The sequence below is a fragment of the Anser brachyrhynchus genome, assembly GCF_964034855.1.
Source record: "Anser brachyrhynchus genome assembly, chromosome: 5".
Taxonomy (NCBI): domain Eukaryota; kingdom Metazoa; phylum Chordata; class Aves; order Anseriformes; family Anatidae; genus Anser; species Anser brachyrhynchus.
In genome coordinates, this window is record NC_137699.1 from 49,838,753 (window position 1) to 49,862,954 (window position 24,202).

Genomic DNA, 24,202 nt, shown 5'->3' on the forward strand with positions numbered 1-24,202 from the left:
AAATACACGGGTTTAGAGCTTGGATTATTTCTTTACCAGTGGAAACCCCAGGGTACTTTCTTATAAAGGAGTCCATAAGGATGTGGGAAGCCCTCGATTTGCCCTCAGCTCGTCTCTGAGACCAGTCCCGATACCTTAGGTGAACTTTATCTAAAAAAAAACCAGGACAACTTCAGGCTATTTACCCGTTACCCACATCACCTTTGCTTGCACAGCATCTTTTAAGTACTTTTAGGCAACATTCGCGTTATCGTACAGGACATGTGCGTGGGAGAGATTCCTGCAAGGCGATAAGGGAGCCTGCACACGAGATAGGAGCCGTGCCCGCAGCACCACCCCGCCAGGCGGAGCACGGCGGGGCTGGGGCTCCCCCTGCCCCCTCAGCGCCGCACCGCAGGCAGCCCGCGCTGCCCCGGGGGCGGGGACCGTTCCCTCAGGGCCGGTGACGTCACCCCGCGGGGGCGGGCCGTTACTGGGGGCGGGGTAAGGGCACTCTCGCCCCGCCCCTCGACCCGCGTGTGGGCGGGGCTTGTCGACGCCTCCTGCGCATGCGCGGGGAGGGGAGGGGCGGCCCGGAAGGCGGCCACGTCTACCGGAAGGGGTCGGCGGTGCCCGGGCCGCGGCCTGCGCCGGTGGGTCGGGGGCTGGGGGGGCCGCGAGGGGCCGCGAGGGGCCGCGAGGGGCAGCGAGGGGCGTCTGGTGCCGCGGGCCGCGCGGGCTGGGGGCGGGAGTGCCTCCCTCTGGGCCTCACACCGAAACCTGCAGGCCAGGCTCGTAAGGAATGGGGTTTGTCTGTGTGTGTCTGTGCCTGTGGTAAGCGTCCGGCCGCTTCTTGTCCTCCCCCCGGGTTTGGGTTCTGTCACAGCAGGCTTTGTTGGGTGTTGCTTCAGACTGGCTGACAAGCTGGGTGCTCCCTTGCAGCTGCTGGTGCTAGGAACGTGGGCTGATGGTAAAGTCTAGGTTTTGTGCATTGTGCTCAGAAACTGATTTGTGTTCATTCGTTATCAAAACACCAAAATATGAAGCTAGCAGTATTAGCATAATTACAGCCGTAACACACGAACACAGCATTTTTTCAGGTAACTCAAACATCCTGTTTTATCAACACCTGTCTGATTTTTCTGTGTCTTTTGCAGCTCATGTTCCCGAAATTTTAATTTTGTAGAGGTCATCGACAGATATCAGTCATGTCCTGGCTGGTCGATCTTGCTGGAAAGGCAGAGGATCTCCTCAACAGGGTCGATCAAGGTGCTGCGTCGGCTCTGAGCAAAAAGGACACGGCAAGCAGTGCAGTTTATGATCACAAGAATTTGGACTCTGCCAATGAGTATTCTGAACTGCGCCAGCATACGGGAGAGCTGAAGTACCAGACGTCATCCAAAGCAGCCTACATTTCCTCAGCAGCGGATAATATTAAACACCAAAAGGCTACAATCCTAGCAGGAACAGCAAATGTGAAGCCAGCACGTAGGACATCTTCGGAAGCTGCTTCTCCTGCAGAAAGCGTTTCGACACCCAGAGCTTCCTCACATTTTGTGAGGAGAAAAAAGTCTGAACCTGATGATGAGTTGCTATTTGATTTTCTCAACAGTTCTGAGAAAGAGCCTAATGGACGGATGGACTCTAAAAAAGAGAAGAGCAAGGCACCTGTTACTCAAAATCACTCTCGGACTTCAAGCATTAGTTCCGTGTCTACTAGCACACAGAGTGGAAAAACTACTGAAGATAATTCCACCAGGAGCCAAGGCAATGGTAGTTTAATAATACTGAACCTAGACATGTTTAAATCCCACATGTGTAGGGTAAGGCTAGGTAACAGATTTGCTGACACTTGAAACATTTAGCGGCAGTAGTGTGTCAAATGTGTGGAGTTCAGCAGGGCCTGTAACATTTTCATCACTGAGATTATCACGTGAATTTGGCAAGCTCTGTAGGTAACACGTAAATCCTGTGTGTTCTCAGTACACCTCACTGCTGCTGCTCACCTCGACCTCCCCGAGCTGTGGGCTGACCTTGCATCAGCTCCCGTCCGTCCCCACTTAGAAGCGTAGGTTCTGGTGCTGCTGTGTTTGTTCCATCGCCCAGGGGCTCTGACCTGGTGATGCCGTGTAAGCGAGGCGGTGACTTTCACCACAGCTGGTAGGTGGTGCTGGATGTTGCCCAGTGCCCCACCTGGGGTAACGTGAGGTTTTCTCCCTTCTGCCACGAAGGGGTGAGCTGAAACTTGCGTGGCTGCAGAGTAGGAAGTTGGATGTGGATAGGCTGTTGTAGAGCTACAGGCTTGAGAGTGAGATGGATGAGGCCTTTGGGTTTGCCAGAAGTAGTTCGTTACTGCAGTCTATATCCAGAGCCTGAAATAGCTTCCAGGCCAGATGGTCAAAACCTGGAGCTATTCTCAAGTCTCTGCAAAGGAGAATGCAGCTGGAAAGTGTCAGGAACTCATGTTCTTTATCTCCAATCTATATCCTTGCTGCTGTTTCTTCTATAAAATTGAAGCAAAGGATTGTATTCCTTAATTACATAGTTAGAATATTCTTTTTTTCACAGCTTTGAGCATGTGAAGCACTGTAAGTGCTAGTTTTTGGCTAACTGTATCAAGTGTGCTGAAGAGTGGAAGATGTAAAAAGGGGTCATTTCCAAAGATGTGACTGTTGCATTTCTGGGTCTGTAACTTTTTAGTAAGGCTTAATAGTTATAAGTCAAATATGTAAAACGACAGCATGGCATACTCCACCTTGATAATTGATGCTCAGGAAATATGCTTGTTTTGCTTGGTGTGGTCCCTTGAGGTTTCTTCTGAGGATTTTTGAGTGGAGTTTTGCATCTTGGAGCTGCCAAGTGAGGAAGCATGCAATTAATAAACAGAGTTGGAGAACTCTAGCTTCAAAGGCAACTGCATAGATACTGCGTTTAGATAGCCTGTTTAACAGTTGTTGAAACAGATTATGGTCCGTTAGCTGTAGACAAAAGCAATTAATGCTAAAGTTTGTACATTGCCCTGGATGCAATTCAGTATGTGCTATAAATGGCTAATTTCTTGCTTTATTAGCTTCATTAATCTCTTGAGCTTTCCAGACGAAGGAATACAGATAGATTGTCTGATAATTTGGAAGTTGTGTGAATGAATTGAAAGGAAGGAAACAACATTTCTTAGAACCATTTAAATAGGAAAGAGATTTGAGAAAACGTGGAACGAATTTTGCTCTTCACTGCAGCTACTTGCTGGTACGTTGCTCAGCATTAGCAGTCTGTCCCGGCTCCCTGGGCACCGGGTGATGCGGCCTGTTGCAGTGGTAGCCAGAAAGGAGGAGCAGGTTGGCTGGAATCACAGAGTGAAATAAATAACACGGTGGCAGCTAAACTGCAGTCTTGTGTTGAATTTGTTGCAGTCTTTCCCCGTGGATTTTAATGTTACCTGTCTGGGACGTACTGAATTCAGAAGTCGTGGTTTTGGATCACCTGCTCGTTTGCTCCTTGTGTGATGTGCTGTCTTATGTTAACACTGGTGCAAGGCTTCCAGCTGTTTGCGCATTGAAATCAAGACTGTCAGAGTGGCTGTACTAATTTCAGTCTCGATTCCAGCGTGCGGACAGCTGGAAGCAGTGCCCTGGGTGTGTTTGTGCGTGCTGGGGAAGGGCTGTAGCTTCCACCGTCCTGGCAGGGGATTCTTCAGACAGCTGCCAGGAATTCCCTTACTGTTCCCCTTGTGGTTCTAAGATTAAAAAAAGTAAGAATCTGTATTGCGGTTTCCATAATGGAGAGAATTAGTTTCTGTTGGCAGAAAGCTTTTAACAGTTTGACAGAGTATTATCTACCGTGCATTTTCCCATTAGAGAAAGGAAAGGTTACACTTCTGCTTTGAGTCACTGCAACTATTTCTCATGGTAAAAGTACTTTTAAAAAGCAGAATTGTCAGTAAGATGATGTTTTGACTGAAGTGATTCTTAAAATGCGTTTTTACATAAAAGCAACTAAAACGTGTAGCTGCGTGGCTGAATTACGTATTTAGGTTTGACACCAAAATGATAAAGTATAGCCATCTGGACAGATTTTTTAAAATAAAATCTATGTCTGCAAAATCAAACTCTTAATGGAAAACCAGATGAACTTATACATAGCAACTACTGCAATTTTTAGTACTTTTAATATCTTCTGTTACTCTCTCAGCTTCTGAGGACATCTCCGGGCAGCATAGTCATGAAAAAGTGTTAATATCTTAGAATCCTGAGGAGAAATTTAATGACTTTTGTCTTGCTGGATTAGCAAAATTGCTGCATGATGCCTATATACTGTATCATTACCTGTTGTGTGCAAGTCCATGTGGAGAAGCAATGCCATGTTCCATTTCAATATAAGCTATTTTGATTATTATTTTTTTTAGATTAAATGCATTTAACCACCGGTGCATAACATGAAATTACTGTTTGTATCAAGGTGATCTCCAAATACATTCAGTTCTAACTTGTTTATCCCTGTACAGAAACTCCAGACAGTTCAGATTCTGGTCTGGGGGCACAAGTGGATGGCGTGAAGGATTCGTCACTAAGTGCAGTAGCTAATCCTAGCCTTACAGCTAATGATGATTTCAAATCACACGAGTTATCCAATCTTCGCCTGGAGAATCAGCTGTTGCGGAATGAAGTTCAATCTTTAAATCAAGAAATGGCATCATTAATTCAGAGGTCCAAAGAAACACAAGAAGGTACTGTAGTTTAGAAACTAAGCTATATGATATAGTTAAAATGCTGGTATAGGAAATAATGCTGTGTTAGTGCTGAAAATGATTACTGTGTTAGTGTTTTATAACTATAATAAAGTCTTCCTAGTTAAATTAGTATGTATGACTTACCGAGCAAAATGATTCCTGGATTTCAGAATAATGAACTGGGAGAAACAAAAAGTCTTGTTCAACTACAAAAATAACACAAATATTGACTAAAATGATGTAGTTGAGTTAGTTTCAAAACTTACACCTTCTTAAAACAACGTTAACAGGTGTTAACATTATTAAAATATTCTTCCCGCCTTTTAAAATTCCTGGCAAAATAGTTATGGGTAAATTCCTTTAAGTGCTTGAAACCTGACTACTTTCTGGCTGTAAGCTATGATCTCTAATGCCTATAAATTGACATTAAAATATCAGATTTAATATTTTTGTATGATTTTACGAGCTCTTTCAAAGCCACATGAAGTGGCAAATATAACAAATGAATATAAAAGCACTTAAGTAATAAAATGTTTGCCAAACTGCTACAGTTAGGCACATGACAGAGGGACTGTTGTTTTTTTTCTGAAGTAACTGTATGAGCCAGAGAGCTTTTATCTCCATTGAAGCTTAACATGTAATCTTTGATTAAACACAAAAGTCTAGGTGAGTATTCAGGTGTTATTTTAACACTGATGTATTTTTCCGCTGACCGTATTTTAGGTTGATCCTACTGTCATATTGAGTTGAACTAGATGCTTTACGCAGAGGTTTCCAAAGGTTTGCTCACACAAACAGAGCTATTCAGCAGTAGGTTATTGTAAAGGATGAGGCAGGTAATGTTGTCGGAATGAAGATGCCAGTTTGGAGATCGTGTGCAAATGGTTATGGGTCTGACAGCCAGAGTCTGGCATTTGTTATGTCTTGGTAGCTCGCAAAGTTTCAGCGTTACTGACGTGCATCCTGGCCACTTACACTTGGAATTCTCTATTTGTAAAAACTTCAAAAAAATGTTTTACTTTGTAGAATTGAACAAATCCCGGGAAAGAGTAGAGAAGTGGAATGTTGATCATTCGAAGAGTGACAGGATGGTTAGAGAACTTCAAGCTCGAGTTGATGATCTGACAGAAGCTGTTGGTGCCAAGGATTCCCAGCTAGCTGTGCTGAAAGTACGGTTGCAAGAAGCTGACCAGCTCTTAAGTTCTCGTACGGAAGCTTTGGAAGCACTGCAGAGTGAAAAATCACGGTACATCGTAGTTTCAGACTTCATGACTTTGCAAATAGTAGTAAGCTTCAAAATTCAAGGTAGATTAGTCTCTTTAAGAATAAAAATGAATAACTAATGTGGGCAGATTGCATCAAGTTTTGAAATATGAACGTTTACGTTAAGCCCGTTACATCATAGCTGGCAGTGGAAACTGGGTAAATGAATATTAAATAAGAGCAATTGCCACCTCATCGCTGAAACACATTTTGTGTAATGTATTCACACTTATGTCACAGGCCTGAAGCTAAAGATCTCAAGAAATGTTTATCTTGAAAAATACAATTGCATATCCACACATATAAAGACTTTTTGACTTACGTTAGTACTGGCATATGAGTCTGCCCCTGGATGCTCCAGAATATAGGTCAGGGAGGGACTGCATGAGTTACTGACTCCACACCTCACAACTGGAGCCAGCTGTGTTCAGTAATTTACCATGTAAATTTTCAAGATTGGTCTTAAAACGAGGTAGTTATATTTCTACCTTAAAGTCGTAGTAGATTTCTTATTTCTCACCTAATATGTATATCGCTTTCAGGATAATACAAGACCACAGTGAAGGGAGCAGTCTGCAAAATCAAGCCCTTCAAACCCTTCAGGACAGGTTACGTGATGCAGACTCTGCACTGAAGCGAGAGCAAGAAAGTTACAAACAAATGCAGGTTAGATGGGAAGATTAAAGAAGAGTTTCAGACTCTCCTTTTGAGATCAAATCTGTGAGGTTCTTACTACTGTCTTTTCCCCTTGACTGTATTTCCTGCTCAGGGTACTAAGCGTTCGGAAGGATGTGTCTTCTACTGCACTAAGCATCCTTGTGATGATAGTTTAATTTCTATGTTATTTTGAAAGCTTTATGATTAAAAGTTTTTGAAAATTGATGCTGATTTTTTTTAATGTTATCTTTGATGTAAAAACATATTTTAAAACCAAATCTGTAATCAATTTAATTTTCCATGTGTGGGTTGTGTCCCCACCCACTGTCTCCCACAATTTTAGCATGTAATCTTAAGAATATTAGGCTGAGTGATCACTGCTATGGTAAATGTGGTAGTTCATGTTGCTAGAGACTGGGCATTCCACATTTAGCTTGGCCTTTATTATACATAATAACATCTATGAAAATCCTTATTGGTGTTCTTTTTTTTAAACTACATCAAAATATGGCAGTTGAAATTTGATAACATTTTTTTCACGAAGACCTTGCTTTTTGTTTACCAAGTATATGTAAACCATAAGACCCACTTCTGATGTGGGAAAGAAATTTATTTTACTGTTCTCATTTGCCACTTCCTTAAGCTGGCATGATTTCTTTGACATAGCACTAATGCATCTCTAAGTTGGAGGCAGTCGATGTGAGGTGTTGTTTCAAGTGTAGTTGCTTTTAAACTTTTATTTCTTGCTTTCTAGGTTAAAGCTGAGATTGTGTTTAAACACAACGTATTGTTTCTTTATTGCTAATAGAACGAGTTTGCGGCGCGTTTAAGTAAAATGGAAGCAGAACGTCAGAAATTGGCAGAAGGGATAACTGAAGCTGAAAGAAAGTTTTTAGATGAAAAAAGGCGAGCTGATGAGCTTCAGCAGCAAGTCAAAGTAACTAAAAACCACCTAGAATCTGCAAAACAGGAGCTGGCAGACTACAAACAAAAAGCGACTCGCATACTCCAAGTAAGCATTTGTTTAAAGAAATCCAATTTGACTTGTACACCTAACTTTTTAACGTGTTATGCCTCAAGTAATTCAATCTGTGTTTTTTCCATGTAATCTGTAATTTACTTTGGGGTATATGATACCTGTACAGGACAGGTACCAATCTGCATTTTGTATCTCTAAAATTTAAGTTTACAGATTGGGATTCATAATTAAAATGGAAGTTTGGGTTCTGAACTTAAAGAAATATCCAAGTGAACCATTGCACTTATTGTGCAACAGCTGTCAATGTATTCCTCATCCAAGAGCCTGATCATAGGCAGATAGATACATAGATGTAACCTACAATTTGTTCCACACCCGGTGTTCTTTTGTCAAGAAAATTGCTCTATTCTGCTTGAGGCTGAAGCATAGCATGCCATGGATGCTTATGTGTAAATCAAAGAAAATATTTTTATATATACTCAAAGGTTGCACTATATAAACAATGGCAAAATTACATATTTTGTGCATTACTACTTAACTTATCAAAGTTAGAAAAACCAAACTTGGCTAATTTGAGTTTTGTTTGTGAAAGTTAGCAAAATGTTAAATTTATTTTAGAATAATGAATTTAGTCTGATATCTGAGGACTGTATTTAAATCATCGTGAAGAATACAAGAAGCATGAGATCGGGAATCAGTGTCAAGCTAACGTTAGGTTGATTCTGAATAAAAAGGTTAATTTTGTTTCCCAGAAGAGTTGTTATTGTTTTTGGTTCTTACTTGGCTTTGTTGGCAGGAGAAAGGATAGACTGAAGCTTTGCCTGTAATGTCAGTCTACTTTCTTGTGTTACCTGGAAAGCCAGAATTTTTGTCTGTGACGTGTTTAACAATCCAGGCACTTCTAAAAAGAAAAACGGCACTCTCCTTTAGATAACACAGACTTTCAGTAAATCCAGTCTAATGGCACACAGGAAATCAGAAAAAATATCAGTAGAGAAGCATTTTCAATTTAAAAATCTGTAGGGTCATTAGTAACCTGACTAAAAGAACAGGTAAAGCAGTTTGTTTGCTGTACATCTACCTATGAGTTTTAGAGCAAAGCTGTTTTGACACGTTGTTTTTGAGCACTTTTAAATATTGCCGTCAATAATATATTGATTTATTATTTCAGTCCAAAGAAAAGTTGATAAACAGCCTAAAAGAAGGCTCTGGTATTGAAGGTATGGATAGCCATACTGCAAGCACAGTGGAACTGGAGGAACTGAGACATGAGCGTGACACTCAGAGAGAAGAAATACAGAAGCTAATGGGACAAATACAGCAGATGAGAACAGAGCTGCAGGTAGCTATGATTACTACACGTCTGTGTAGTTAACCATGTACAAAGGACTGTTCTTGTGTACTTTAGGGCTGTTGCTTCTAATGTTTACTTGTTTACTTGACCTAGTATTAAAACAAGCCAACTTTTTCTCAATGTGGGGCAAATACCTATAGATACCCAGTTTCTTCCCATGTTCTCTCACTCCTGGTGGTGGGAGGAGTATTACAGCTACCATTCTTTCTTTCCTCACTATTACGCGCTCCTTTTGAGGTAAGCATTTCTTTCCAAACAAGCCTGGTGACTTCTGTAGAGACTACAGTTGCTTCAAGGATTAGTAGCCCTTGCAGAAAAGGATATAGGTAATCTGAGTTGTCTGGGGCATAATTGGCTCAACCCAGCAGCAATGTGCCAGCCTACTTTACACACTTGTAGCCGCTAGACAGTAGAAGGGAAAAAGTCACTTGGATGCTTCTCATGTTTACAAAATGCATATATCTTATTTCTATTATAATAAAAATATTCTGTATAGAATGAGTGAATGTCACTTATTTCATTCACCGTCACCTTCGGTGTACTTGGAAGGAATACTGAAGATAAAACTTTCTGCTGTTACCTATGACAGATTGCAGTATTGTTTGAATGTTAGTGAAATGGGAACATTCCGTTCATTTCAGGATATGGAGACTCAGCAGGTGAGTGAAGCTGAGTCAGTGAGGGAGCAGCTTCAAGACCTACAAGAGCAAATAGCAGCACATAAAATGGCCAAGCAAGAGGCAGAAGCTGAACTAGAACGGAAAAAACAGGTAAGGAATTCTTGAAAGCTGATTGGTCTGTCTTATTTTAGGCCCCATTTGGTGTCATTGGTAGAACATTCAGCTTAATGAGAGAGTAGCTTATATGGTATTTAGATTATTTTTTCTTCCTGTATTCCAAAGAAATCCCCTTATGTTTAATGAGTGTCACTAGGCCACAGTGCAACCTGTAAGAAACAGTACTCCTGATAATTGGAGATCTCAGTGATGAGAATCATCATATCAAGAATAAATATGACCGTGGGGAGTGCACAAAAGTGATCGTGACCTTAAATTTTATTCAGCAGGGGAACAATTCTACAATGGGGGTATAGTAGGATATGAAACTGTTATTTATATCAAGAAATCTAAATACTGAAAGTGGTTATGATAGGACCTCCTGTGCCCAATTTCTACGTAAGATTTAGCTCTTCAAACAGTGTTGTTGTAATACCAAATTCAGTCTTTTTAATCTACTCATTACTCAGTTCTGAAGCTAAAGTTTATTACTTTCAAACTGCTGTATGAGACAAATAGCTGGTAAAATGGTACTAGTGAATTTTGTCAGATCTTGTCATCTTTTTAAGCAGTTTTGTGCAAGAAAGAGGCAGAAAAAGGCAAACTCATATTTTAAACTAAATATTCAGTAGAAATCGGACCAATGCTTTGCATCCTATTGAAATTTCTGTTTCAAAAAAAAAAAAGCTCATGTAAAGAGAATTAATAATGAGGAAAGCAGGAGAGTACACTGTATCTGCTAGGAACAATTTATCTTACAGGATTATCTGTCCTTGCAGAAATTACATTTTAATGAGATGCTAGCAGCTTGAACTAATTAAAAGGCAGAAGTCGAGGTCTGCTCTTGATGCATAGCCGATGTTTATTATATCAAAGCAGATGGTAGTTTGTATTATGTTACTCCTGCCATTCTGAGGGGTATATTTTAAGTCAATACTATGTATAGAAAAAGTGAGGTGAAGACTTTTTTTTTTTTTTTTAAAAAGGCATTATCAGTTATTACAGAAAAGGAAGTATTCCTTTTGATGACATACAGGTACATGTGCTTTTAAGGTAATTGTGCATTGATAACTTAATAGAATTGTGGTCTGTTCTATCTGGGAGTTGCTTTAACTTGCTGTAAGGCTTCTGAGACTGAAGATGGAAAATAAGTAAAGGTTATTTCTTATATTTTTCCTTCAAACCATCAGATATACGATTATCTGTATTCTGTAGCAGCTGATAGCTGAAGTGGTACAGTGATTCGAAGGCTGTCTTAAATTAAAAGATAAGTATGGTAGGTCTTTAACTAGGAGTTAAAACAGCCACTAAATCCTCAAAGAAACAAAACTTACAGTTAGTTTTGCTGGTCAGGAACTTGTCCCTTGCTAATGTTCCTTCCCATTTCCCTGTATTACATTCATTTATCCTAAACTTTTAAGGAAGATCTGTGTTATACACGGGTATAGATAGATATGCCAAGATTTTGATTTTTTAACTTAAAAAAAAATATATATATATACATATATATATATCTTCAGTTGATGGGTTTGATTTAGGAATACAGATTCGCCCAAAGTATTTGGCGAATCCTAATTCTTTAAGTTATATGGTATCATTTAAAGACAGCAATATAATAAACAGAATGTAAGGAAGATAAATCATGTTCCCAGTGAAATCTCGTGAACTAGTCTGGACTAGTATTTGTTAGGTCAGTCTTCACAAAGGAATTTGATAGTCTTTAAGTTCTGCCTTCATACTCAGCTCTTTTTTTTTCCCAGTGCTAGACAGAAACTTTTAAATTATATTAAATTTAATTTTATATTTGATTGCAGTATATTGCCTACTTGTTTTCTACTGTGAAACCCTTGATAAGAGAATGTCTCTCAAAGTACACATGTATGAAAAAAATCTTTGTTATCCATTTCATAGGAACTCCATTATACTGAGGAGGAATTGTATCGAACAAAAAACACTTTGCAAAGCAGAATAAAAGACAGAGAGGAAGAAATTCAGAAGCTCAGAAATCAGGTACTGTGTTTGTATAGAAAATAACTTTATTACCTTTACTTATGAAATCGGGGTTGAAACCTATTCATTTGCTTAAACTGCACAAAAGACATAAAATTTCTAGTAATGAGTTAGTGTGTACTTGTTTGCAATACAGAGTAGAGCTTTAAGTGGAGGGAGTACAGGAAGGCAACCACAAAGTAGTAAATAACGTAATTTTATACTTACGTGTGCATTTGTCTTCAGAGGAAAAAAAATCATCTGTGACCCAACTAGACCTGTTGGGGTGGTGCTGGATCAACACTCTTTTTCTGAAAACTAAAAAGTCATTGGTGTTTGATTGGGTCATCACTATTTCTGCAGGGATCCTTTTAATTGGGTATAGGAACATAAGATGTCCCTCAGACTAGTTACCTGTCTACCCTACTGTTCAATCTCAGACAGTGATAATGAGGACAGACTGTGAGCCTGGCCACTTTCTTCACTCCCTTGTGCTCCTTCATCATCTGCAGTTGTGTTAGACATGTTAGAGTTTTAAGTCCCTGCTAATTTCTGCCAGTATGTTTGTGGAACTCTTTTGCTTAAATCAGTCTAATCCCTTTTGGTACCTTCTGATAGTGTCAACCATCATCAGCCTCTTTCGACAGCATGAAGGCATCAGCCTTATTTTGTGTAAATTATCTTAGCATAATAAAAAGTAGTCAATATTTAAAGAAGCTGATCACCTACGGTCAGCTATGGTCAGCTGTACAGTTAGTGTCAGAAGATTTGGAAACTTGTGTAGTGTGATACAAAGTTCGTGAGCCTTTTGGCAGATGATTCTTCTGGTAATGTTGGTTTCAAGAATACCTGCTACCTGCCCTGGTACATTATGTTCCACTTGTATTTCTTGATATCTCACTGCCTCTGGCTCCTGCTGATTCCATTGTCTCATCATTGAAGCTACATCTTAATGGTATATGATGGCTCAGGTCTAAAATGGGAGCGAATAAATGGGTTTTGCAATATGTCATATTTGTCAGATTTTGAACGTGTTCTGATTTTTTTTCCTTTGCTTTGTTTTTTAGCTCACAAACAAGGCTCTAAGTAGTAGTAGTCAGACTGAACTAGAAAATCGACTTCATCAGCTGACGGAAACACTTATTCAGAAGCAGACCATGTTAGAGAGCCTGAGCACAGAGAAAAACTCACTTGTCTATCAACTAGAAAGGCTTGAGCAACAGCTGAAGGCTATCCAAGGCAGTAGTTCTAATGGACCTTCCATTAACATGTCAGGAATTGATGGTGCTGAAGGTAAATAATGAATGCTAATATTTAAAACTCTGTCCTTTCTGCAGTTCAGCCTTCTGTATTTCCTAATGTCTTTTCCTGTAGGTCTGAGTTTATAAAGGAAAAAAATAATCCGAAAATGGTGCTTATAGCAGAGACCTTGTTAGCAGCAGCCAGTATCAAAAATAGTTAAATTAAAACCTCCTTTTTGTCTGTAAGTGCTGCTAAGTAAACTTAATAAAGCCAATTTAATTCTCAGTACTGTGACACTATTAGAACCGTCTTATTTACAAATCCTGTCACAGGTGCAAATAAATCTGTCTTTGCGGGTTTAAACGGAATCTTAGAAGCAGGAAGTATTGTTCCCTTTCAGAAAGGTGTTGGGAGGTGAGCATTAACACGGAACTTTTGAGAGCTGATAAGAATTTCCTCCTTTCTTTCTGTTCTTGAAAAGCAGCTTAAAATATGGGTGTTCTGCTTTTGGTGGGTTTATCTGTACTGTGTAGCAATCATCCTGTCTATAGGAGAACCTCAGCAGACAATACATGGTTTTGAGATGTTACTTTTCAGAGTCAGTTTGAAATTTTTTATATATATATATATATGATAAGTGACTTTAAAAGCAATGAATGTCATTTTACAGCTCTTAAAATTCAATCTAGGCTTTTGTTTCTTTGCTTGTGAAAGACAGACCTTTAAGAAGGTCAGGAGAACTAGCAAATTTGAAGTATATTTCCTTTTGGTTTGTTTTTAAGCAATTTCAGTAAGTTTCTTTATGCAATTAAAATTAATCTGAGAATCCTTTTTGAATAAAGTTGATGCTTAGTAAAAGTATAAATAAAATAGAAATATTTGGAATATACAAGTTAGTATCATAAATGCTGTCAAAATTTTACTGTATGAGAAGTAAAAGCAAAAAAAGCTTTACAGTATCAAACCTGTTATTTTATATACCTAATAATAGAATTATTATTGCTTAATAGAGTTAGATACCAAGCTTTTGGTATCAATATTGTGTCTGGGATAAGCTGTCCATCTTATTAACTAAAATAAATTTTTAAGTGTACTGAATTGAAGAGATGCTTAACTTGATTGTAAGTTTATCAGGAATCCTTCCCTCATGCCACGCATCCTTGCCTCCATCAAAATGGCACTAACAAATCATATGAATCACTGTTTTTGATTTTTATATATCTTTGTCGTAAACTATTTATTTTACTTAGACAATAACTTAGCTGGTTTTAGTTTAATGAGATGTTTTGCCTTCTTCCCTTCAAATAGGTGCTCGTATGCGTAATGTTCCTGTCCTTTTCAGTGACATGGATACTAACATGGCAGGAATGTATGGGAGAGTTCGCAAAGCTGCCAGTAGTATAGATCAGTTTAGGTAAGAGTGTGCTAAAGGAATACATCTTGTAATTACTGGAGTCCTTTTGCAGTTTTCTGTGACACAGCTTCTGTTTTGAATTGCTTTTATCACAGTAAAAGTAAAAAATAATGACGCTAATGTACTGAGTACAGTATAAATTACTAAATATTGACCTAGTTCACTTGCGCTTTCCAAGGATATAAATATCCTTGGGATGTTACAAGCTATAGTGAATTATTCAGACAGTGCTCTTGTATCCTGTAGGTTTTGATACAGGAGGATCATTAAACTATATACAAAAAAAATAACCTTTTTCTTTACCAACTCCCACCTTTTTCACTTTCAGAGGTTTTGATTGTGTCTGGGATAAACACCGTATGAGTATTAGTGAGGGAGTGTTATATATGCTTGGGGACTGTCAGTTTCTTCTGTTTAGGCATCCTGATGAAAGCAGAAGGCAGGATTCTGGGTTCTGACCTGGTACAGCTGTTTACTGTAAAAGAAAGATAACTGTTCAAAGAACTAGTAAACAAAAATCATGCTGGACCCAGCAAATGACTTAATTTGATCCATTTTCTCAGCAGTTAGATTAATCATCAGTATTCACAGCAAAGGTCTGCCCCAAAACTTCAGTCAAATACCAGTAGAAAACAAAATTAGGTAGTGCTTTTTAATCCTCAGATATCTTAACAGGAAATCCTTTGCGCTTTCATGGTACTTTAACTTCATTGTGAAGAATATTGGGATTTCCTTGATTGGAGCCTATTATCTGAGATGTTTTAATACTCAGTTTCATTTGGCAGTATCACAATCACTTCAGTATCTGCATGTGTTTTTTTTTTTAAAGCAACATTATTGAGCAACAGTGCACATCTAGTACAGTATACTTTGTAGTGTTGTAGCAGTAAACTTTGAAAACCTGTGTCCTTTTCATCTAATAAAATACAAGAATGGTGACCTGTTAGATTTTACAAATGAGAACAAGGTTTTTAGATGCTTCAGTCTTTTAAAAAAAGATTCATGAAAGCTCCTCAAGTAACAAAATTTGACAAATTTGTGAGTTTAAAATGCTTATATCACTTCTTGAGTCTTAGCTCTGTTCACAAATTCTGGGCCTAGCATATGACAAAAAAAAAAAAGTACGTTTAGTGGTCTGAATTCTGAATTCTTTCACTCCATTGAATGTCTTGAATAGAAGTAAAATTCAAGTCAGAAACAAAGACATGTATATAACATCGGCTGTAATTTGAGTTTGTGGTGAGTACAATGAGAGGAACGGGATTTTTTTTTGCTCAGTGCTAACTTGTACATGCTTTTTTCTCCCTTACACTTCTATAGCATTCGACTGGGAATCTTTCTAAGACGCTATCCCATAGCAAGAGTCTTTGTAATCATCTATATGGTGAGTAAGTTTTCTTCAAAGTAAGAATGTAGTGTAAGTTTTCTATAGCCTATTCACGTAGTACATCTGAAATTGAAATTTTAATGTTTAAAAGCAAAAGGCTGTATAATTAACTTTAACAACTCAATGTTGGTTTTTTTTTTTTTGAGTAGACTCTTAAGTAGTACTTACAAAACAGCATCCTGGAGTCATGTTGTTTGCCAGTTTTCAGTTTTTCCTGTGAATTCTTGGAATAGAATTCTAAAGACATTCATGTGACCACCGTTTAAAAGACTGTAAAAAATGGAGTGAGAATTGAAATACAAAACAGTATTGTGACCTGTATACACTGAGATCAGGAAATTGACTTCTGTTGTAGGTGCTCTTAATATTTGCCCATCCACTTTTTTTCAGTAATTAATAATCATGCTTCTCTAGTAGCTGAAAAAGTAGCAAGTAAAGTTGTTTTTACTAGAATTCACCAAGTAGTAGAAAGTTGTTTGTCCACATTAGGTGAGATTGTCAGTTGCAATTGATAAAAATGAAATTCCTTCCTTTTCCACTGGAGGGCAGATGTCTGTCAGTTGAAGTGACCTGTGGTAAGGTATTTGTGCAATCTGTCCTGCTTGAGAATACTCATTAGTCAGGTCTTTGAAATGAAAGAAATTACGTTGCTTGAGAACACACAATGATTTCTCTGAACAGAGTCTCTGGGAACAACTGTCACTGTTTCAGGAAATAGAGCAGAGGCACATAAATAAAGGAAATGACAATTTTCCCCCTGTGATGGTTTCTTCCAGCCTATTAAGTACTGTAAGGAACAGGGCTCTTTAATTCCTGATTTCTCTCTTTCTTCATGACTTAGGCTTCCCAATATGTGAATAAAATGCCTTGTGCTAAAACACTGAAGAATTTTACTGCCGAAGCTACTTAGTAATGGTTGCACAGGAGCCCTCTGTTGGGCAATCAATGACAATTACCCTTTTTCAGCTGGAACCTTGGCTATGACTATTGTAATTTTAATGCGTAGGTCTTGTTTTTTGTTTGTTTTGTTTTGTTTTTGTTTATTTGTTTTCTTTTAAGGAAATATGGCTTAGGTACTGTCAGTTATCTCCCTTGTTACACCCCCAGCAACTGTATTTGGTTACTGGAACAGGTTCCCCAGAGAACTGCGGCAAGCTTGGTGCCATGATTGCTTCAAGAAACATTTGGACATTGCTCTCAGATGCATGGTCTGATTTCTGGGTGGTCCTAGGTGGAGCCAGGAGTTGGACTCGATGATCCTTGTGGATCCCTTCTAACTTAGGATAATCTATGATTCTGTATAATTTCAACAAAATTTGAATGAGAATTTACTTTTCTACGATGTTCATAAGAATACCTCAAAACACTGCCCTTAGTAAGGGGAAGGAAAGGAGAACTCAGCTGTTTTTACACTGTCTGGTATCAGTCAGTTGGTGCAGGAGCTGTGGCTTACCACTCGCTCTAGGCTGATCACACGATGTGGTTTCTGTGGGCTAGGCTGGGTACTGTGGAGAACACCTGGAGTTACTGGGGCATGGATGGAAAGAGAAGGCAGAGGACATAAAGAAGCTGCCTAGATTGCTATAGATTTATTTTTGCTGCTTGTATAAAATCTTTAGCTTTGTGTGAATGGTGTCTTTGGAATCTGACTCAGCATTTCATTGTGCAAGTAAGAATTATTTTTTTACAAGTAAAAATAGTATGAAAAATACTTAAAATATTTGTACAGAAATAGCTTCTTTTAGCTCACAGTGTTGCTGTAAATGATGATTGTATGTGCTGATAAGTTAATGCTTTCTTCTCTTTTCCCAGGCATTGCTTCATCTGTGGGTAATGATTGTTCTACTTACCTATACCCCAGAAATGCATCACGACAGTCCCAGTGGCAGATAGACCGAGACAGGACCATATGCTGTGCTATGTAATTTGGACTGGCAGTGTATTTAGAATAACCGGTCCAAAAATACTGGCAAACTTTTTCTCATGGTGTTTAGGAAGAATGAAAACGATCATGCCTGACTTATCACTACTTCTTAAATACACGTATAATACTATGTAACTTTTCCAATTTACCTAAAAAAGCATCAGTTTCCTGAAGAAATAAAGCTATTAAGTTAAGCTCAGTTTAGCTTTTACATTTTACATAAACCTTCTCATGGTTAGTGTAAAAGATAAAGTTTGCACCTACAGAGAAATGCAAGGATTGCTGAAGTTACAGATAAATGAACTGTTTTAGATAGTGCTGGTTATGGGCTATGGTCAGGTAAAAAACTGTACTTAGCAATTTAAATAAACCTTTCTTTCTGGTTTCTTTCAGTCTGCTTTTGCACTTGTGTTTTTAACTTTGTAAATAGTAGTCTTTTCTTTAAGGAAACTGTTAAACTGAAAAAATAACAATGGATTGGTGCAATATCTTTTTGTAAATAAGCTGAAAAATAAAATATTATACATTCTTCTTAGCTTTGTACTTCAGTGCAATAGATGTATCTTCCCTATCAGCTGAATAGTGGGGTTGCCTATTTAAATGCTGGTACTAGAGCTTTATTGGAGAGAGAGAGAAATGGAGGTTTCAAGAAGGAAGGTTCAAATCCTTCAGAAATAATGGTGTTTCCTTTTCCTCTTGAAATTTATGTATTTTAACTGCATTCTCTTATATACCTCTCATTACTATGTGTCTTAATCAGACCTTATAATCACTGAAATATTTATTTTCTAAAACTTTAGGTACCTAATTAAAACTATTTCTGTGACAGATTTTGTATAATGTAAAAATAATTCTGTCTAAATACTTACCAAATGTACTAATAAACACATCTCATCAAATACATCTCATCAAAGACTTAAGTAAAACCCATAAAATCAAACCAAATCTACTGTAATAGTTCTCTTGTTAGACTGGCATTTTTAATTATGAATTCTTGATACACTAGCACAATAATACAAGGTCACTTTCTTTCCTTAAGAGTTTTTTTCCTATGTAGTACTCAAAGCTGAGTAATGAAAAGATGACTAAAAGCAATTTGTCACACCTACTCTAATGGATATAGTTCAGTCTTCATGTGACTTGAACACACTAAGCTTTGGTCCTGTGCACGAAGTCTGTCATACTGTCTCCTATGGAAATGTTACAGTGGAAAAATGACTATTGCTGCTCTGATTCAGATCTAGTAGAGAAAACTGAAATGTTTTGATGAATTAAATAATAAAAGAGCATTTTCAAAAAGCTGTTTCTGTACCCTCTGTGTTACTTCATGCACTTTTCCTAATTCCTGTTGTTAGTTTTGTTTTCAATTCTGATACTCAAGCCATTCTTGAATCCTGCGGAGAGCTGACTGCTGTAGAAGGAGGTCAGATATGGGCATCTGTAAAACCTTATTCCCTATATTTATTTATTTTTGATTAGTTGGTTGGGTTTTGTTTTGTTTACTCTAAAACATCCAAACAACTGAATCTTAGCACCTGAAGGAGGTCAGGTATGGGCATCTGTAAAACCTTCTCTATATGTGTTTTTTTTGGTTGGTTGGGTGGGGTTTTTTTTGTTTTCTCTAAAACATCCAAACCACTGAATCTTAGCATTTTGGGTACTCCAATATACTTTGACAATTTTGGGGAGAACATTTTTGGTGGTATAAACCCCTCACCTGTGCTGGCATTACACCAACTGCACAGCTATTCTTGCTTCTCTCTTGCATATATTTTTTTCTATTTTTTGTTGGAGATCTTCTAATCCACTGATACTTTTTTTTTCCCCTCCCTCTACTGGAGTAGAATCAGCCTTGTGTTCTTGACCCACGTAAGCATATGTTGCTAAGATGATTCTGGTTTTTATTCCTTGTCCCAGAAATTCACTTTTTTTTTTTTTTTGCCACTTCAGTTGACATGATTGCTATCTATCTACTTTTTTTTTTTTTTTTTAAATTTGTGTTTTTCCTATTTGTGAAAGGGGCACAGCTCTTTGAGGGGAGTACCTGGTTACATTTTGATTTTTAAAAGTTGCAATTTTGTCACGCTGTGAATGGGTATGGTTTCACCTCGTAAGAAATCTGAAAGTTGGCAGCTTATAGTTGGAAGTCCTCGCCGGACAAAGTTCCGTGGGGAGGATTACATGGGGTAAGGAAAGAAACATTCCTGTGCCACTATAGGCTATACTTGTGTAAGTGACCACCTTCAAAGCTCTCTTTAAATCACAGAAATGTGTGAAAAGCCTTTGTGATCATGTTAAACACTTCAGAGTTACACAAGCAATACAAAGAACTACTCCTTAATGCTTTTGTTTAAATAGCGGGTTCGTTCCCCCCACAATTCGTGTTAATAAACTGCATATGATGAGGTGCAAGAGCACACAAGGCCACATAATGGAGTCTATCTGGATATAAACGTCGGATTTGAAGTCGAAGGGCAAGATGGACTTCCTGCCTGGGATTAGTAGCTCTGCTCCCTGATGTCAGCTGTCCTGCTGCAGCCAAGTGTGCTCCAGGCCAGAGGCGCTGTAAGGACAGCGTCAGCCAGCAGCTCCGGCGAGGGGACAGATGGCTTCGGGGCGAGCGAGGAGCTGCTGCTGGCCTGCGTCTTAACCGACGGGAGGATGTTCCTAGCACCAAGTCTGTTATTTAGGGCTATCGTGCTACGGAGCAGCTAACCTACCCTGACTTCAGAGACTAGCATAGCAAATTTTATTTTATTTCTTAATAAGCATTTTACAGATGCTGGTCCTGTCTTTGCACCAGAAAAGAAATGGCCATAGGAACTCACAGAAAATGGGAATCTCTTCCAGCTGCAGCATCTCACTTTCTTGAGAGCACGATAGACCATTGTGTGGCTGAAGAAAAGTCTGTCCGTCCCTCCTTCCTTCCTTCCTTCCTTCCTTGACTGAAACTCGTCCAGGTACCACGTGTACGTCTTTCAAGAAGAAAGACGATTTTGAAAGAATCAAAACCAACCAAACAAAAAATGATGAAGAGAGGGCTGATAGAGAGTACCTTTTATTATTATTTTATTTTTATTTTCTCCTTCCATCTGTGCTGTTTGCATATTATGGTTTGGGGTAGATGGCGCATCACTCTCGCCTTTCTAGGGGGAAGCTTCCCCCTCCGGGCAAGACACGGTGGCCTCAGGGGGCAGCTGGCAGGCCACAGGCAGGAGTGGCACAGGTAGCAAGAATGAGAGTGCGCTTTTCCTGATGTTTTACAGCCTAGAAGAGGCATGTTTCTGTCAGAGGCCAGCTACCTCAGTACGCGTTCAGTTAGACACGTGCTCTCACCAGGCTTCAGTTTCTGCAGAGAGAGCTTTGGGTGAGCACCCACGTGCCCTGGCACAACAACGAACTTCTTTGCCTTCTTGATTTGCTGATATTCAGCCTCTGGGCTTCAGCTGCTCTATCAGGTCAGCCATGTGTACCCAAGACCCTGCACAAAGGAAGGGACTTTACTGCTTCATTGCTGGTAACAAGGGAGGAATCAGACTTGTACAGTCATTAACCTACTTATTCCTGATCAGTAATAAAGGATGCTACTTTACCTTGGATATTGCTTTTCTTTGCCTCTGTCCTTCTTTGCTGATCAGTATTTCTGCTATGCTGCTGGGTATTTAGCCATAAAACTGTAAGGCAATTTTTATGAATAACTGTTTGCAAATACTGAGAATTCATTAGAAATTTTGTGGCTATCCCTCTGTACCTTGCCATCCTGTCCTATGACTTGATTTTAGAAATCCTTGACTGGAAGCAGGCAGACAGATGCTACCAAACCAGAAATTACACAAGATGAACAGTAGCTCACACAATTATCTGCATTAGGGTAACAAGCATCCATGTGCATGCACTCATATAGCTCATCCTCTTAAATGTCATTTCCTTTCCATGTGTACTCATGAATTTATTCTGTATCTTATGGGGACCTGGTACTGGGCTACTGACAGGATCAGACCCTTCCATTGACTTCCACAAGCAGTGAGAATGATCTGAGCTCTCCCTACCTAAAGCTGCTTCCTGGCAGCATTGCTTGAATTCAATGCTTCTGTGTCAAGGAGAAAGTGCAAGCAATCTGGCTCTGTGGGGAATGCATCCAGTGCTACAGGCAGCTCAGGGAACGTGGGAAATCCGGGACGGTTCAATAGCTCCGAAGTGTGAGTGAAGCAAAGTGAGGAAAAAACGTGGGCCGGGAGCACAAAGACAGTTTCTCAAACTGGAGGGGGGAAAAAAAAAAAAGCTGCTGATTTAGGATTAATGAACTCTGCTAATGATGTGGTTAGAATTCTGACAGGTCAAATCTCATGTAAGAGACTTCTTGTGGGAAAAGAAAAGATAATAGAGAAGGAATGACCTTGTTGTGCTGTGAATTAGACTCCTCTAATCAAGGAATCAGGAGCTTGGATGGGCTTTCATCTAAAACTGACTCTTCCTCTTACTTATGCTGGAATATATCTCTTTTCAGACAGATGTGGCATACGCAGCTTTTTTAAATTTTATTTGTAGGTTCAGATAAAATCAGGCAAACTGTAGTTTGGGCCCACACGTGTTCAAGAGAAGGTGCAGGAGGACACAAGGAAGCAGGATTCTGAACTCTGAAGCAGCAAGTGGCTGGGCTCCGGGCATCCTGCCCAGCCAAGCGGCTGTGCTTGAGGAAGGGCTGTGGCAAGAAGATGATGTTCTCCTTTGCTATGGCTACCTCAGCTGTAACTAATCAACTGCAGCAACATATCTGATGTGATATAGGAAGGACTGGGGTTTGGAGGGAGGACTGCGATAGATTGAATTTTGGTGCTGTGTTTTTATTTTATTTTATTTTATTTTCATGTAGAAAAGGAATCTGTTCTGGCACTCTTGCCGAAGAGGAACATGAACAAAGAGAGCACCTTCTCCAGGTATTGACATGTTTTCTCAAAAGTTTATAAAGAAGTTATCACCTCAATACTAGTGTCTCACTGCAACCTGGAACAAAGATTATTATTTGTATGAAAATTCAAGCCATAATTAAATCCTGAAAGGTTCTATTAAGAAAATTAGGAAGCTTGTTGAAAGTATTTGTGTTGATCTCTTCAGTGGCAAGAAAGCATAACAATTCCCAATTAGTGTTTAATTTGTAATTAGAAAACAAACTGTGCTGGGGGAGGGCTGGGAAGCACCTGTCCCTGCCCAAAGCCGGGGGTGCTCCCGGAGCTCCCTGCCCAGGAGCTGCCACCTCCACCACAGCGTCCCATGGAGGAGCCCTCCCGCTGCCACAGCTCGGCACATTTTTTGTCTCCTCACAGATGTAACAGATGAAACCAAGAGCAGAAATTCGTGTTTTCTCAGCTGTTCATTCTGATGCTCAAAGCCTCCCGGTACAGCAAAGCCAGCTTAGCTCGAATTGCATCTTGGTTCCTGCCAATTGGATGTGCAGACCGAGACTTTCCCAGGTGGGGTCTCCTAAACGCCTACTTGTACACCTGAAGGAAGGTGTCTGCATCTTGTTTCTGAAACTCCTTTGGGCCCTGTTAACTTGACAGGACACATTTTGAGCTTCATGAGACGCTCAGCTGGCCGCGAGCTCTCCACACAGGAACTTCCACAGCCTTTATTTCAGAAAGGTGGCAAAGACAGCCGGTGACAGCGTGCTGATATTAATATTGCTCTTCCATCTGCTCCCCACCCTCCCCTTTTTTCAGAGCTCTATCAGATGCACAGGAGATGTGGAGATGGCTGGTACAGCCCCCAAACCCCTTCCCACTGCCACCGGTGGGATGCAGGAGCGGTGCCCAGGGGGAGGGAGGGTCCGGGGCTGAGCACCCCCAGGGCCAGGCACAGCTCAGGGCTGTCTGCAGGCACGTTTTAACCAGCCAAAAGTCCTGCAAAGGCCGGGAAGGGAAATAAAGGTTGCCTGAGGACTGGGGGCCTTGCTTGGCAGCAAGAACAGACATTTCCATAGGCATAACGTGGAGCGGTGTGATCCCCTGTATCAGTTATACATGACTATTTATCATTAATCCACGGTTATTGAAAGCGTTGGTTTGAACTTCCTGCATCTGCTGTTTCCCAGGGGTTCACGCAGAGATAATTATGCAACAGGTTTAATAAAAGCAAGCCGGGCAGCTGCTGCTTTGTCCGGGGATGTGTGAGTACAGGCTGTAAACCGCCAGCGACGAGGCTGACCCTGCTTGGCCACCTCGGCCACCACGGAGGCGGTGGGACGGAGGCTGCACCCACCCACCCACGGTGTGCCCACTCCTGCACTTGAAAGATGTGTGGGGAGAGGGCTGAAATGAGCTTGTCTGGGACACGGGGAGTTTCTGGGAGGGTCAGGACCAGACCCTACCCATGGGATTTTCCATCAGGTGTCTTTGACTTGGTTTCCACTGAGGTGAACCTCCTGCCTCCCACTTGAAGGCAGCCAGTGCTCTCTCTTGCTTCTGGAGTAGCAGATGAAATATGTGCCGTTAAGTCTCACCTGCTTCCTCTCA

The 24,202-nt window shown here is 39.9% G+C and overlaps 1 protein-coding gene across 4 annotated transcripts; it reads left to right on the forward strand.

The window, feature by feature from the left end:
- The first annotated feature begins 252 nt into the window (after positions 1–252).
- GOLGA5 (golgin A5) lies at positions 253–18,989 on the forward strand. Of its 4 annotated transcripts, none has more exons than XM_080594227.1 (13): positions 253–632; positions 1,166–1,752; positions 4,481–4,702; positions 5,732–5,951; positions 6,511–6,634; positions 7,434–7,637; positions 8,776–8,946; positions 9,600–9,728; positions 11,646–11,744; positions 12,791–13,016; positions 14,274–14,379; positions 15,700–15,763; positions 17,579–18,989. In XM_080594227.1, exons 2-13 carry the CDS (start codon positions 1,188–1,190, stop codon positions 17,657–17,659), a joined length of 2,211 nt encoding a protein of 736 aa, XP_080450353.1. In that variant the 5' UTR covers positions 253–632; positions 1,166–1,187; the 3' UTR covers positions 17,660–18,989. The 4 variants fall into 4 exon arrangements, with proteins under 4 accessions (XP_080450353.1, XP_080450351.1, XP_080450354.1 ...); XM_080594225.1 differs by having other exon boundaries at positions 493–632; positions 1,137–1,752; XM_080594228.1 differs by having other exon boundaries at positions 493–632; positions 1,137–1,746.
- Positions 18,990–24,202: the final 5,213 nt, after the last annotated feature.